The sequence below is a fragment of the Struthio camelus genome, chromosome 5 (assembly GCF_040807025.1).
Source record: "Struthio camelus isolate bStrCam1 chromosome 5, bStrCam1.hap1, whole genome shotgun sequence".
NCBI classification, from domain to species: domain Eukaryota; kingdom Metazoa; phylum Chordata; class Aves; order Struthioniformes; family Struthionidae; genus Struthio; species Struthio camelus.
Genome location: NC_090946.1, coordinates 72,168,974 through 72,185,473, shown reverse-complemented (window position 1 = coordinate 72,185,473; position 16,500 = coordinate 72,168,974). Strand labels below are relative to the sequence as shown.

Below are 16,500 nucleotides of genomic sequence, written 5' to 3'. Positions count from 1 at the left end.
AGTGCTGCCCCAAGTTGGCTGTATTTTTTCAGGCCACTTTGGCTCTGGAAACATTGCAGTGCTACATGGTGCTGCATTGCGCATCAGTGAGCAGAGTGTGGGTTGTTGGGGAGCGTGATACGGCAGCGTCCCAGCTAGGTTCACGTCTGGTAGGACCAGCCCCAAATTCAGTCTAACGAGATTAAGTGGACGTGAACTGGCTCCACACGGAAAAGTTATGAATGTCTCTTCACCTGGCTCACTGGCATAGCTTATAAAACCTTCTCTATCCCATTATTTCTTTTTTTCTAGCGTACTCCAGCCCTCTGTTATTTCATATACATAGGGAGATGACATGTACATTGAGCAAACGTTCCATGCCTGATCACAATATATAATTGTAACTGTAAGTCACATGGTGCTAGTTTTGCCACTTCAATGGATGACTGAATTTTTCTACATGAAAAGAAACTGAGCAGAGAATGGGCAATATTCTGTTTTGCCTATGAATACCTTGCTTAGTCACCAGGAGTGCCAGGCAGCTGTCTGAGGAAACTAAAAGCATTTGCATGCGCTTTCAACAGTAGTGAGTGAGGAGAGCTGTGACCACATCAAAGGATGCTGAGCACTCAAACACCACGCGGGATCTAATGCGAGTTTCCAGCACTGCTGTGGGTAACTTGGCCAGCTCTGCAGTCAGGCTGCTTTACCCCAGCTCTGAAATGATGAGGCGAGGGGGCTTTGCTCCTTTTGAAGTTAAAGGAGTTGCAAAATTGGTGAACAAGAAATTATGGTGCAGTTTGTTGGGTTGTTGATGAGTCACCCTGTCCTTGCAGCGGCAGGAAATTAGACACTTGTGCAAGGCAAATATTCAAAAATGTTGTCAAGCTTCATTCAAACACCGAGAGGTGGAAAATGAACTTTCTATCCCCTGTTCCTGCAGCCCCAGCTCGTAATGGGCTGTTTGTGCAACAGTGCACATGGCAGGGCCAGGGCATTCACACCTGGACCAAAAGTTGAGGAGGGTTTAGAGTGATCTGCAAAGGGGTCACTTGGGTCTGCGTCTTCTCCCTTCCTCCCTCTATTTTCTCAATGGGACACCAGGAGAGCTGAGAAGTGCGTATGCTTTGGAGAATTTGGGCTGAGGACCTGCTGCTTCCAAAACGAATAAGGCCGTGCAGTCGTTCTGCCTACCTGCCTGTGCGTCAGCTGTGCCCTCCCACCCGTGTTGAACATCGTAGCCAATTTTGACCATATATGACAAAGAGGCTGATGCCTCAAGGTTGTTAAATTCTTGCGTATTTTAAAACAGCAGTTGAACAAATGTGAGACACCTGAGTCGGTGTTGGTTATAACTTGGCCCCTTGTGTTTCCTGAGAGGCAGCAGTCAAAAGGGCAGTCAGCACTGGCGAACTGACCATGCTTACATCTGAAGCTTTCCCTGCATGGGGTGCCACGTCTTGGTGACACAGGGAGGGACAAGGAGGTAGCTGGAGGTTACTTATGAGCCTGCTTGTTGCAGCAGAAATCCTGGTCCTCTCCAGACCGGAGGTCTGGAGCCTGGGGCCCGGTGTCACCACAAGGGCTACAAATGGGTAAGCTCGCGCTTGTTCAGGCACATCATCTAATCCAAAGCAACTAAGTACTCTGGCTCAACGAGTTATTGCCCTGCAGTTACTAACTAAACACAAGCTCTATCCCATTGTGGAGCAAGACCTTCGTGTTGGTTTAAGCCCATGCATTTTAGCTTGCAATTGGGGCAGGCTAAGAGTGTTTGTGCAGCCCGGCTCATATGGGTTAGCTCAGCACATCATGTTAATACAATTGTGCTGTCAGGTGACAGCACTCTGGAAGAAAGGAATTTTTGCTGGGTTGTTTACACCTGCTGATTTGTGTTTGATTAACACTTTGTGATGAGTATGGCAGAGCAGTTATTTTGAATATACCTTTGATGAAATTCTTAAGTGACAACCATAAATTTACTAAGTCATCAGCAAGACAAGAACAAAGGTAAAAATGGAAGATCCGACTTTACATACTTTCCATTACTCAGGAGAAAGATGGAGAAATAAATGAATAAATAACTAAGCCAGGCTTCTGAGTTTAAAGCCTCTATAAAGGTCAGATGATGTTTTAAACAATGAGCCCTTTGCAGTGTTAGTTTTGTTTTTACAGTGCATTCAAAATAACACAAGCCAGCCAAGTCTTGGGAAACTTCCCATCATGCAGCCTCATGGGGCTCATCTTGCTGCCACAGTAGCTCTAAACACTAACCCAACTTCTATTTGCGCTCAGAAGCCCCTGGCTCAAGTTAAGGAGTACTTTTAGTTAACACTCGCTGGTTTATGTGGGTGCTGGCTGGAGCTGGGAAGGGTGGGAGATCTCAACTACAATGGCAATAGCTGGGTCTAAGCATTGTTTTGCTGTGTGCGCACCTTCATTTGAGTTAAGCTAACTCAGGAAGACTGCACATAACCCGAGCTGACGCTGGGGTGAAAGCAAGCTCCAAATCTTTTAAACTCAAACAAATCATGTAGAACGAAACAGAACAATGTTATTAGTTCAGCTGGAAAATAGCCAGGCTTTGGGTTAAATGAGATGGTCAGAAAATAGAGGCAGAAATTTGTCTGGTCCAAAAGCAAAATGAGAGTCAGGGAAAGCTAACCCATTGCAAATGCTGTCGTAATCTATCTCAACTGTTCTTTTTCCTTTTATTTTTTTTTTTACACTATTTAGAAGGAGGTAGGGGAAGCCCTGAAAGAAGCCTTTGACATTAGGAAAAACCCTTGTTCCAGTGCTGCAGTCATTCAGGTAAACTGGGGAGGAATTGAAAAGCTAATGTCCTTTGGGGTAGTCATGTCATTACACACAAATGTGTGGGTTTTGGGAGGACGCAGTTCTGCACGTCTTGGGCTAAGCTCTGCATGTTATGAGCTTGCAAGTTAGCTGACGTACTTAAAATGCACCTGTTTGCCCCCAGACCTGTTTTTCCTCTTGGGCATATATAAGGAAAACTAAACTAACCGAAAAAAAGATGAGCTCAAGATTAGCTGATTCAAGCTGCAGTTGCATTCACACTTGGAATGTCATATAGCTCTTTGGAAAGTCAGTGTATTTTTAACCATCTTGCTCTGCGCGCGCTCTGCATCGCCGCAGAGAAGGCTCACAGAGCGAGCGGGAGTTACCAAACCCCGGCAGATCCTCTCCGCTGGCCGTGCAAGAGGCAGGCGGCTTGCTCGCCCGCTCCGTGCGGTGCGCGCAGCTGCGACTGCTGCCCCGGCTGCCCGGGCAGCGCGAGGGACTGCGGCCAAGCTGAGCCCTCGAAGGGCCCCGCTGAAGCATGCTCTGCTGATCTGTGAGCAATTGCCAGAGGGTGTTTGGATCAAGATCCGCAGAAGGCTTAAAATAAATCCTGGGGTTTCCATGTGGATTCAGTGATGCTAGGGACCAGGGGCAGCTCAGGAGCTTCTCTGACTGTATCTTTCTCCTCCCCTCTCCACGGCCACTACCCAGAGTGGCAGCCCTGTTTTGGGTTAGGAGAGAGGGAAGTAGCCCCATGGTCCTGGAGGATGGCAAACTGCCCCGGACACGCTGCCGGGACCAGCGCTACACCTTGCAGGTCAACAGCAGCTAGCCTCCCTTGCAAAGATGTGCCTTCAGCAGGCAAAAAAGTGGCTTTTGCAGCACAGTGGCAGACCCAGGCTCACAGAGGCGACTGCTCCGTCGGCTTGTCTTGTGCCGGCTGCAGTGTGTGGGCAGCGCTGCAAGTGCTCCCCCCGCAGCGACCCCCCAGGCCTTGGCTGTATAAATAGGCAATCCTTACAAAAATACTGCCTCCTCAGTTTTCTCAGACTGACACCTAAAGATCAGTTAGACGAGGAACAGGCGTCATGAAAACTCATCAGCCATGGTTTCCTGACACCTTGGGGAAGCGTGTTTTCTGCTGTCCCTTTTGGTAAGCTTTTATATTTCTTGTGAGCAGCGGAAAAACCCATTCGTGATGTGAGTCACCCTTTGTCTTGCTGACGCTTCCTGGAGCGCTGGGAGAGCCCAGCACAGGAGTCTGTCCATCTGGCTCCTTTTATCCATCTGGCTTTCCTCCCCTTGCAAGCTTTTGTTTCCACAGAGCAACTAATGGACAGCATTAAGTTGCCACCTGCTCGGTCCTGTCCAATACTGGATGGATTTTTAGCTGTCTGATGTGGCCCACCTACTGCAGGCGCCAAACGGGGTCAGTGGGGTGAGACAAGTATCGGGGGATTTAATATACATTGCTGTGTCAGGCGGGAGCTGCGGGAGCCAGGAACTAGACACCTATCTTGTTCAGGCATCCCTGATAGAGACCCTGGCAAGGTGCAGGGTGCACAGCTGAGAGCTGCCTAACTGTTTTTAATGGCTGCATCCAAATATATCTGCAAGGGGGAGTCACACGGAAGTGCAGGCGTTCCCACAGGCAGCAAAATCTTTGCAGGATCTGGGCAGCACTGCTGGACATTGCGAGCAATGAGCGTTTGTAGGGATAGACTTTTCCCCGACTTCTGCACCCCGCTCACTGCAGTGGAAGCAGCAGTAGCAAAGGTGCAGATTGGATGTGCAAGTCGGGCTCCTACTGAATAACTTTTTCTGTGCAAGGGCTTTCCAAACCAAAACATACCCGCTCCCCTAAGAAGGAAGAGGGATTTGCAGCAGGGTGAAGGATGGAACGTGTTCCTGCTCACTGCAGGAAGAAAAAATGGCTTCAGCCCATTCTCCTCTCATGTCTCGAAACGCACAGGTTTTAATGGAGAAGGCAGAGGCTGCCCAGCGCATCAGTGAGAGCCTGAGGGAGAGAGTGGGAGCCGTGTGCCTGGAGGAGTGCCTGAGCTTCCTCGAGAGGTAAGAGAGATGCTGGTTTCCTCCCTGGCACATCAGCAGTGCTCAAAAACAGAAATCCTGGTGAAGTGCTTGGTGATTCTGTGTTTGCCTGGATCCACTGTTGCCCCTCTTTCCTTGCGGAGCTGTTCCCCATCTAGCTGTTGATGCAGGAGCAGCTCTTCGCTGCTGTTTATGTTCTCAGCATTTGCTACTGTACTAAAGCTGAGGGGGGCAAAGTGCACCGGATGGGTTAAACCTTGGGGGATGTTTATTCTGGAGAGGTTCAAACCTTAAAAACATCCAGAAAGAGTCACCACCATCTGGCTGGTGCCCAGCCTGGCTCCTGGGAGGCAGGAGGACTGCACGGCAGGAGCAGCCACACAGACCCCTCCTGAGTTCAGCAGGGTTTGTATCAGGCCCTGAATAAGGACCGCAGGAACGTTTTAAGATTATTTTCCCCAAAAGTAAAGACATTCCCTCTTCTTTCCCTACCTGCACTTCCTGAATGCAGTGCTTCTTCCAGGCTCCCCGAGGGCCAGGAGCTCTGGCCTGTTGTACTTCTCCTTTGCCCTTCACGTTATAAGGAGGAGGAAACCCCTGTAAAACAGAATTGTCCAGGAGCCATTTGTGAGACTGAAGCTGCTGATAGGCTTCATGGGTTATTCACGCACGCTGAGGCTTTTAGTCTTCCGCAGCTTTATAAGCAAAGCCTCAGTTGCTTCCAGGAAGGAAATGTTATAGCAACAGCAGTGATTAAATGAACCTCCTGCCTCCTGATCTATGCAATGTGAGGGATGTCCCATCCTGTGACCGTGCTGTCCTTCCTCCCCAGCAGGGCAAGACAGAGACCGTCTTTGTCCTCGTCTTGAAGCCCTCTCCTGGAGTGAAACTCCACACAATAAAAAGGCAAATAATCACAGAATATTTCTCCCATTTGCTGCCAGGCTGCTACTGTCAGATGTGTTACCAAGCACACCAGCTTGAGAATATGTCTTCCTGTTTTAATTTAGCTATGAAAATGAAGTAAGAAGCTTTCTACAGCTCGACGGCTGCCCTGGGATCTGCAGCGGCTTACGAATCCTTGAGAACTGCTGCCTTCTCAGGTTAGCGAAGAGACCCTTGTGGCACATGAAATGAAATGGGTTTTCTGCTGTGTGATCTTTATCTAACTTTGCTGTGTGGTCAGCCTTGCCTCGAGCTGGGTCTGATCATCCGGTCCCACGCACACTTCCCGGTTAACTTGATGCATGGAGGGAGCCCGGCTGCAGTCGGCGAGCCCCTTCGGAGCTGCCCCGTCTCAACTAGTGAGCGGAAGGGCAGGTGGCAGCAGCTCTCCTGCAGGCAGGGCCCTGAGCTCCCATGTTCACCGCGATAAAGCGGGGGACACCTTACTGCCACAGCCAACCCTACCGCGTGATGCAATGGGGCTTCCTTCCCTGCCCTGATTCTCCCCCATTGGGAAATCCTGATAAATGTAGCGCTGAGATGCATTCTCTTGCGCACTTCAGGCTTAAGGGCTTTGCTGTAGGAAACCGTATCAAACATGCCAGGCTTTCCGTGGGGTTGTTAAGAAGGAAGGAAGCAAGCGATGAAGCACAGAGCGGTGGGGGAGGCTGTTTGCACCTGTGAGCTAACTGCAGTAGTGCTCGCAGTGATGGAGACAACAAGGTTGCTTCTGTTCTTCCTGTGCAAGATTATCTGAGGATCTCTGGAGTCAGCAAAACGCCCAAATCAATCATGCGCACCGTATTTACTTGACATTGGAGCTCTGCTTTGGGCCTGGATAGCTATTTTGTTTATGGTATGTGCATGTTGCTAACGCTGGACCGTAGACTGAGAATTTATGATGCTCTTTTATGTAGTTCTCTACAATTTTACTGGGAATGAAGTTGCGCACTGAGCTTTTCCAGAGAGTGAAATGTCTGGTTTCACGCTGGTGAACGTGTTTGTTAGCTAGAATCTGCAGACTTGCAGCCTTGTTCTGATGCAATACAACTGTTCATCTTGTATTTATGGGGTGTCAAAGGCACATAGGAGGCTTCAACCAGCCTCCATTTTTCAGGAGACTTATTTGCATATCCATATCCCTGTGGCAGGCCACTTCATGCTTTCTCATTTATGAAAATGCCAGGATTTTCATTCATCTAAACCCACTGGTGCTTGGTACAAGAGCCATTTATGTGCATTTTCGCTTTCCTGTCTTTATGGTAGCACCTTAGTGTGAACTCTCCTAAAGATAGGTGCGCAAGTGTGGGTCCCTGAGGCCCTGTGCTAGTCCTGCACCTGAGCATGTGTCCCTTCAAGTACCCAGGCAGTCATGTTGGTTGCAGTGGGAAATATTTTGATCTGAAAGCATAGCCTGATTTGAGTTGATATTTTTTTTCCATTTCCTTTCCTTTTTTTGTTCAGAGCTGCCTGGCATAAACTAACATACATGTGCAGTGCCAGCACTGATCAGGATGTTAAGGTAAAAGGATTTCTAGACAGGACGGAAGGCGAGATTGTAGAACGTCTTCTGCAGACAATCACTTCTAAAGTCAAGGTATGGGAGACCCATTTTAACACTGAATGTTTTTATACTGTTGGGCAGGCATCCACATCATTCTCATGTCCTGATATGGAAAGGATAAAACCATAGTTTTATCTTCAGGCCAAATATATCCCTCTACCTTGTCTGAAGCTGCATCTTGACAGCTTCATCTTTTCCAGTTTTTGGAACCGCAACTCCACTGTCTGCTCTTGTGCTAAAAATGAGCACCCTGTGCTGCCCCTGCAGAGCCAGACCCCAAGGGCTGAACAGCAGCTTGTACCTGCTGCTGTCCAACACCTGGGCATCTTTCCAGGGTGGTGATAACTTGCAGAGACCAAGGCCGTGATGGGTAGTCAGGATTCAGAGAAGGTAGACCAGGGATTTATCCCTCTCTTGGGATAAATTCCCTTCCTTTCACACTTTGTGATGTTAGATGTTTAGCCCAGATGCCTACCTTCCTATCCTGGGCTCCACGTGCAGATAACAAAGAATTGCGGGCTGCTAATAGTGTATAACGTTGTGCGTTCCCTCAGGGAGCGCCCCAGAGCATCCCCAGGGCTCGTTGCACGAGTTCACTCAAATATGGTGAAGTCAGGAAAGGAAAAATGACAGAGGAAACACTGGCAATACCATTCTTTGAATAAAAGCACAGGAGGCTGCAGCTGGTGAAGGAATCTCTTTCCGAAAGCAAAAAGAGCAAATGCTCCATAATCGATGTCTGCAGCCTGCGTGATGTCTGCAGATGTGCATCATTTGACTCTGTCTGTCCCTTTTCCTCAGAGAACACTGAAGGATCACTTCAAAAAATGTGACAGTGGTTTAGACCTCATCCTAGAATCCTTAAAGCAAAGTTTTTTGGCATTTGGAAAGAAAAATACAGGCATATATGAGGTAAGAAATCAGTAAGAAGGTAAGAAACAAGATAGTATTCAGGAAATCGCTAAAACAAGTCTTTGAATCTCTGGATTATACCGTATTTCAGCGTTAATGCAAACTACCATTTTGTCTATCATTTAAAGGGCTTGTAAAGATCTAATCATCTCAGTCAAGTTCCACAGAGTTGGATATCTACTTCACTTGGACATCTAGGACCTTTGCTGTAATCTCAGCAGAGAATCTAAGAAATGAAGGAACAGGGAAACTGAACGAATCTCCCAAATACTGAGGGGGAACATCGGGCTGTCTGTGATACTGCCCTGGCTCCAGTACCATGATACTGGAAATTCTCTCAGCTTCTAATGTGCTTCCACCTCAGGTTGGATGTGTTGCTGCTACCTGTGCTATACATGTCCCCCTAAACACTGGACTCCCTTTCTCTTACCCTCATAGGTCCGCAAGCACTTTGTCAGTGCTGATTTTAATTAACGATTTGAAATGTGGAAAAAGTAATGGAACAGAAAAATTACGAGCTATTCTGCTGCTGTTTGGAGCCTGTCACTGGACATCATGTCACATTAGTGCTGGGGCAAGCAGCAGCTTAGTGGTGGAGTGCTACACCAGAACTGTCTGTCTCATGCTTTATCTGTTTTGGACAGGGCTGGGGATTGCCTGTACCTTTGGACTGCAGCCTAAAACTGGTCTGATTTCAATTGCTGGTGAAAATGTGTTTTCTGTGCAGTGGCCTGTCTTCCCTTAGGGAGGCTTGCTCCCTCTCTCCCTCCCCCTCAGGCACTGCATGGTCTCAGCACTGAGGTCTCTCAGGAGATTGTGGATGGCTTGTAAATGCCCAGATGACCCTCTAGGCCCAGGCACAACCACGTGGCCAAGGGGTGGCCCTGGGAGGTGTCTAGAGGGTATGTCCCAGGGAGGCTGGATCTTGCTTTGTCTGTAGTCAAAGCTGTCCCAAAGCTTCATGGTTGTTACTCTGGGGCTAAGCCAAGTCTCATTTTGCTGCTCGGGAGAGTGAGTGACCCATGGCGCAGCTAACCGGTCCTATTTTTTTGGTTGGATGTCTCCACGGTTATTATCAATGTTTATGTCATCCACATTCGGCTTGGAGGTACTCTGTGTGTTACACCAAGCATTTTAAAGGGGCAGAGAAGGGGGACACCCATCTGAATGGGCCTAGTTCCACTGCCTATGCTGGCCAGAGTCCTAAAGCTATGGCCTGGTCCTTATTCAGTGTCCTGCTCTTTACAGGGAAGGTAATTTGGGCGTCTTTGCTCTGGAACAGGTTCTTGTCAAGGATGTCAACGCCATCATTATCACAGAATATGTGCAGGCCCTCCTGGCCATTTCCAGGAAATCATCTTCTGGGCAGAGGAGGAGGATTGTCAGCAGGATAGAAGAAGATCATAGGATGCTGCAAACCATCTTTAAAGAGTGCTTAGTAAGTCTTTGGTGTGGTTATGCCTGTGCTCTCCGTTATTACGAGCAGTGCTAAAAGAGAAAAAGACCCTGAAAACAATAGAAAAGACTTAAGTTGTCTTACCACAGTGGTATCCAGCTTCACAGAAATGAAAATCAGATGTGCTGGAAGACAGCCCTTCAAATCTGCCAGAAGCTGTTAGTTTATATTTGTGAAATGTGTGAATGGAGGAGGCAAGATTCACACTCCTGCCACTGAAATAAGAATAAGGTACACTCTTCTAAGCTTGGACGACAGCTCTAAAGCTGTCAGCTCCCCTAGACAGGGCCTTTTGTACTTTTGCATGGCAGTGAGGATGAGGAAGGACCATTCCAGCAGCTGATGTTGCCTCCAGTGTTTTTCCTTGAGCCTCTGTTGGACTCTTGGCTACAGGACAGCTTCTGGGGTGACGAACCAAATCAGCCTCTCCAGCTTCTCTCTGCACTGTCCCTGCAGGCCCTTCCTCAGCTACAGGCTGGTGGCTGCCACCATCCCAGCCTCTTAGAGAGCCCAGCTGGGCTGTGAGTCAGAGCCATTTCTGTGCACTATGATGGTTGCCACAAGGGCGGAAGCACATTGATGCTATTGTGGTTGGTCATGCTTGTGTGGAGGAGTGAGTCTTCATGAGGAGGTAAACACCACACATGACTATAGTTGAGGATGTGATGCAAAAGGAATAGATTGAGTGTGAAAGGAGACCCACACCAGTGAAGAAAACTTGAGGAAAAATTCTAGATCTGATTTGTGAAAGCAATTTTGGAAGCTTAGAAAAGCCTCTTTACTTAATTCATAATCCCATGTAATTGGCAATTCCACAAATGGTGTGTGTGGATGGCACTGCGCTGTTGTACGGTTTCCTTGGTTATCCAAGGGCGAGGACTGCCATGTGAACAGCCCATCCTGTGGCTGCTCCAGCATGAGATTCGGCTGCCACACAATGGCCCCCTGGCAGGGCTGCTTTTGCAAATACAGGCTGTGAGCGCCCGGGCACAGCGCCCTGTGAGCAAGCTGAACTAAGCATCGCAGTAGCGATTGCAAAGATTGTCTGGACAGTCAAACAAGACACTCTCATATGACACAGCAGATAGAAAGCCTTAGCTTTATTGGTTTTAATAATTTTGTGGATTTTGAGTCATTCTCATGTCTTGTCAATTTAAGTGCTTGGGATTAGAAATCTATTTCTCCCAGGCGAGACCTCCTATGGGAGGTGTGATTTGTAGGCTCCTCCTAAATCTCTCAGACCTGTTACAACTCACCTGCTAGTTTCATGGTGGAAAGCTGGAAGTTCCCAGTGCTTTTAGGTGAATGCTCACCTTTCCTAGGGTGATCAATCACAGACAACTTGATGCTTTGAGAAATCAGGCCATCAGGAATAGCAGGAGGATTCTCTAATATTTAACTTTTGAGTTTACCAGTAATGCTGTGCTCAGTGTCAGCTTTGGATGAAATGTGCAAGGAAAGCTGATTTTACAATGTAAATGATGTACGGGAAATCTTATTATCTACTAAAACCCCACATTCTACTTTGGTGAAGAAAGTCTGCATATAGTCAGTCCCGTTGCCCTTGTGCCTCTGCTCTGTTCTCATACTTACTTGATGTGTGAGCACTGAAAACCTTGGGGAGAGCGTGCATAAGCAGTTTGCAGGGGACAGCCTCAAATGAGGTACATGGTTACGCATGCAAAATATGTACTCTACTGCAGACTGAATTTATTGTGCAGTTGTTGCACCGGCTGCACCTGCTCCCTGCCCTGCTCTGCCCTCTGTCCAGGCTCTCTTCCTGTCACTCTGTCCTCAAAACACATTGGAAACACCTTGCTTCTTTCCTAAAAGCAGTAAATGTCAAAGGCAGTAAGCACTGCTGACAAAACAACTCTTGTTTGTCCCTTTAGATTGCAGACCATTTACCTTAGACCTTTCCTGTCTATATAGCGCTTAACTAAATCTGGCACCTTCTAATTAATTAACATTTACTTTGTGAGCTTGCCAAGTATGAAGTCTTACAGTATTAACGCACTGGGAGCAGAGTACAGCTTGCTCACTGTGCAGAGCTAGACATGCTATGTGTCTGCAGTGCGGAGGAAGAGAGAGAAGGCTGTCTTCAAGTATTACTATTATTTTTAATTTATGTTCAATGCGGAGATGAGCTGTACTGAGAAACCAGCCTGCTGTTTCTAACACCCTGTGGAGATCAGGGGAACCTGGGCTTCTCCCGACCTAGTTTGGCAGCCTGTTCTCCGGGTTTGCTTTGTCACAGAATCTCTGTTGACGTGATTTCATCAATAATTCAGACTAGCAATTTAACCGCATTACCACACCAACGAAAATGTGAGCAAGATCTGGAGCTCTCTCTTGGCAGTTCATCCACATTCTTCTTTCTCCAGCCTTGTTAAAAATTCTGCGGATTTCTTGCTAGCTTTATGAGCCTTTATCCTGTGATGTGCTTTAGTTGAGAGGGAGCTAATCGTACGCAGCATCTACCAGCCATACTCGTATTCTTACAGGGTCCAGCCCTGCTTCTCCTTGTTTTTCAGCTACAGGATTTGTGTCCTCCACTCTCTCTCCAAGGTCATTTGTCAGTCCCTGGCCTTCTTCCATGGCTGCAGAAACGTTGCCTTGTGCTGGCCGGCAGGGCTTTTTTTCACATAGGCACGGGGCTGTTGCTTGCATGGCAAGGGAAACCACTTCTCAAAGAGCAAAATGGCCTTTCAGAAGAGGGGAAGTGTAGGGAAAGGCCTGCTTTACAAAAGAAACACAGGAAGGAAGGCTGCACTGCGGAGGGTAGCTGCTGAGCAGCACTGGAAGCAGGCTGATTACACTCCAGTTTCTTTTCTCTTACCCTGCAGAGAAAACATGCTCCTTTACGTGCTCACACAGTCCTGCAAAGCTGCTACCCCACACAGTGAGGGTGCCATCTCTTAACCTTATATTCTGCTTCCCTTACCCTGAATACATCTTTTCTTCTATCCCCAGGGTCCTAAAATAGATTCCCTCAAGGATATAACAAAAGCAATTCTAGGACTTATTCAAACTTCTGATGCTGAGGGAATGAAAATAGCCCTTCTGCCCATTCTCAGAGAGTTCCCTGATCTAAGGTAAGATGTTTTACTCATTTGATTTATGTAGTTTCTTACATGATTACTTGCTATCAGAATGCCCATAGCAGTATTAGTCCTGTGACATTTTCTCTTTGCACGGTGCTGGCCCAAGCTGAGTGAGGCAAAATGCTTACTGTTCAATGTACTGAATCTTCCTATTAGCAGATGTGGATTTACATGGTTATAGCTTTGCCAGACTTTAACCAGTGAAATTGAGATGTCCCGTCCATAAAGGTGGAGGATGGAAGAAATATCTGTCAAGAAAGTAGGGATGCTATGGAAAAATACTACCTGAATGGGCAGTTTACAGGCTGCACTGGTGCATTTTACAGCCCAGGCACAGGGGGGCCAAATGGAGCTTTCAAGAGCATCCTTAGTTTAGGCATTTCTTAACTTGCAAGCACTTGGCTCTTGGCTTTAATACTTCACCAGTCCTTTGAATGTAGCTCTTCCCAGTATAAGTGTTTCCATATAACCCTAGGTATATTCAGGAAGACATACACACTTCTATTTCTCACAGGAAGCTGTTAACCGAAATGGAAGTCAACTATTATTTAGGAAAATGATATTTTAGCCAGCTACATTTGTTCCAGAATCTGCTGTTTATTACTGCCATCTTTGCTCTGAAGTCTTGTGCTAGTGACTGTATTTTTTCAAGTTAACATGATTACACTGTAGACCTCTCTGTCACAGGATGTTGTGAAGGCCAAAAGCATGAATAGCTTCAAATGGGGACCAGATCATTTGTGGTAGATAATTGTCTCAGTGGCTGTTCAACATGACAGTTCTGATATAACCTCCAGCTAAGGAAGTCACTAAACTGCAGACTACCAGAAGCCAAAAAAAAAAAAGACAAAGGAAGATCATGTTATGCCTGCCCTAGTTCCTATGTGCTTTCCCTAAGCATTTGGTACTTCTGAAGACACAGTACTGAGCTAAAAAGATGTTTATCTGATACGGTGTAGCAGTTCGTATGCTCTTACTTTGCATATATATACGTGCAAGGGAAATACTCAGAAAAATGTCATTTTGATGTAGATCTCAGAGGAGATTTGAGTGGATGCACCAGTTTTGATTTCAATAGATTCCCAAATGCTTAAAGCTATGTTTGGCTTGGATACATTTGCCCTCTTTGTCAAACAGACTAATAAGCCATGGCCCTACTCAGCAAAGCAATGCTATGTAGAGCTAAAAGCTTGTAACCTTCCAGATAAGCAAGAAGTAACTCCATCTGAGGGCAGAAAAGATACCAAAAATGCTGTCAAACGATTAAAGGTAGAGTCCTCCCAAAAACCAGCATGAGAGATGCAGATCTTTTTCTAGGAGAGAACTTGGAGAGCTGAAGATTTCCATGGCTTTACTGGGATGCTGTGTGCACTGGGGCCCATTAGTTTGGTTATATCACACACTGTACACACAGCCCTTGGATACAGCCTCCTTGTTGTTAGGTGGCCAAAGGGTGTCGAAAAGCAGTTCGACAGCTTCCAGACTTTGGTTTGGCCCAGCAAAACTGGGTCCTAGAAAGCAAGCTTTTTTTCTTCCACTCTTCCACTGATGTACCGTCTGATCCTTTTGGAAAGGAAAGAACATCTGAGCGTTGTACTGGACCTCAAAGACTCGCTCAGCCGAGAAGACAGAGCGGCTCTCTTGAATATATTTCATGATAATTGTGGGGAAACAGAGACAAACTTGCTTTTTGGAGATATAGAAGTAAAGCCTAGGACATATGGACTCTGTGGCTGCTTCTGCTGTTAGCAAAGGTAGGTGTGTGGGCGCGTGTGCCTGTGTGCAACACATGTACGTGCACAGGGAGGCACAGGCATTCCTGGTGAGAGGGAGCTGGGGTGACATGACTGCAACATCACCTCCCGGAATCCATCATAGCAATACGCGCTGGTTATAATTTGCTCTCTCTGCCTGCAAGTTTCCACATCATGAAGCACCACGTTGGAGGCAGCGCAGGCACCGCATGGTGACATGTGCCAGGCAGGGAACAGCAGGAACACAGGACAGACCGGGCTCATCCTTCCTGTTCTTCGCCCTTTTGGGGACTGCAGCAGCAAGGCCTTTCCATGCTCCTCCTTCCTCCCGGTGCGTTGGCCTCTGCACTCATGTGCCAGGTCTCCTCGATGAGCGTGGGTGCTTCCAGCCAGGGGGTTTCTCCCTGGTGGTTCCCCTGCTCGTGTCCCTGGCGCAGGGTATGCCTGCCCTGCTGCTGCCCCTGTCCCTGAGAGCTGGATTAATTAAACTGGGGCCAGGTGACTGTGCCATGCTGCAGGCCCCACAGCCAAACGTGCCACCTCCAGTCCGGGAGCAGCAGCCAGAGGCACAAGAGGGAGAAGAGGGATGACCACCACACTGATGTCTTAAATTGCCTCAGTGTGAATTGCCAGGGCTCATCTGGGGCACCTGTAATCTCTTCTAGCTGGTCTTTTCCTACCTCCTTCATACCATGGCATATTACAGCCCAGTTCACAGATTCGTAGGCCTCCGAATCACGGGGCGCCTTTGTAGGCTGTTACGTCAGTCCATTGAGTTTCCCAGGTGATTCCTTCACGTTCACAAATTGCTTTTTTTTTTTTTTTTTAATTTAAGCTGCAGCAGATCTTGAAACTAAGCAGGGCCTCATGGTTTAAAAATACCTCTTGGTGGAGAACATATAGCTGTTTGCCTCACTTGAAATAATCTGCAGCTTCTTTTTAGTCTGAATTTCTCCAGCCCCCGTTCATAGCCAGATAATTTTGTTTTATCTTTGCTAGGCCAGAGCCCTCTGCTATCAAAATATCTCTGTTAATGTTTACAGACTGACATCAGCCACCTCTTAACTTTTGTTGGATACACTGAGTAGACTGAGCATCTCAGGTTAAAAATCATAGTCCCTTTCCTCCTCCTCCTCTGCTCTCCAGTGTCACCATTTATTTATAGTTCCCCATGTTCGCAGATCAGAGATGAGTTACGCAGAGGTGTGACCTGGGGCCTCCAGGCACAAGCAGGCAGCAGGTTACCCTGTTAGCAGGGAGAGAAAGCAATTAGAGAAACAATTAATGAGCAAGTAAACTTTCCCTGCTTAATGAGAACAGATTCTGATGTAATGAACTGGCTATCAGTTACCCACTTTCATACCCTCCTTTAAAGAAATTACCTATGGCACCACCTTTGCTTTAGGAAAAATATTCAGGAAAATGTTTTTAAAAGAACGTAAGTCACTTAGCCTCCGAGCTGCTGAAATCCCCTTGGGCAAACGGGCTTCCCAGGTCTCAGAAGTCCTGGCTGGGTCTCCGCTGCAGCGAAAGCATCTGTGCAGCCCAGATCGGTAATTTTAACCAGGCTCCCAGGTAGCACGAACAGTGAAATCAGTTATAGCACATGCTCATGGGAAGGTCACCTTCCTCTTGCCATCCCACCCGCTCAGTTTTGTGCGATGCTGTGTCCCTTCTGTATGCAGAGGCGGGAGATCTTCGGAAAAGTGTTACCTCTGGTTGTTGTAAGCGTCAGCACCAACTGACCTCCCAGATGAGGAGTGAGCAGGTTTGACTAGCGTGGGCAGAGAGTAGCCTGGATGCTGCAGATGGCCCTGAGCCCGTGCACCGCATAACCCCGAGCAGCCCACAAACTCCTTACCGCAGAGAAATGTTGGTACAGCTTCATTCAAGAAGCTCTGTGTAGGAGGGATATTTCTGCTGCTTGACTCT

At 47.5% G+C, this 16,500-nt stretch overlaps 1 protein-coding gene across 7 annotated transcripts in view; it reads left to right on the top strand.

Annotated features, from left to right (window-relative positions):
* The window catches only part of LOC104144469 (exocyst complex component 3), a 46,928-nt gene that overhangs the window by 27,338 nt on the left and 3,090 nt on the right, over positions 1–16,500 (top strand). For 3 of the 7 annotated variants that reach the window (XR_011141670.1, XM_068947144.1, XM_068947148.1), the window contains exons 5-11: positions 2,716–2,790; positions 4,754–4,854; positions 5,844–5,936; positions 7,243–7,375; positions 8,144–8,254; positions 9,537–9,692; positions 12,684–12,805. Coding sequence is in view for 5 of the 7 variants with exons in the window: in XM_068947144.1 (XP_068803245.1) it covers positions 2,716–2,790; positions 4,754–4,854; positions 5,844–5,936; positions 7,243–7,375; positions 8,144–8,254; positions 9,537–9,692; positions 12,684–12,805 (791 nt within the window). In the remaining 2 variants the exon portion in view is untranslated. Of the gene's footprint in view, positions 1–2,715; positions 2,791–4,753; positions 4,855–5,843; positions 5,937–7,242; positions 7,376–8,143; positions 8,255–9,536; positions 9,693–12,683; positions 12,806–14,388; positions 16,432–16,500 lie in introns of those variants that run through there. The other 4 variants (XM_068947147.1, XR_011141671.1, XM_068947145.1 and 1 more) reach the window with 4 other exon arrangements.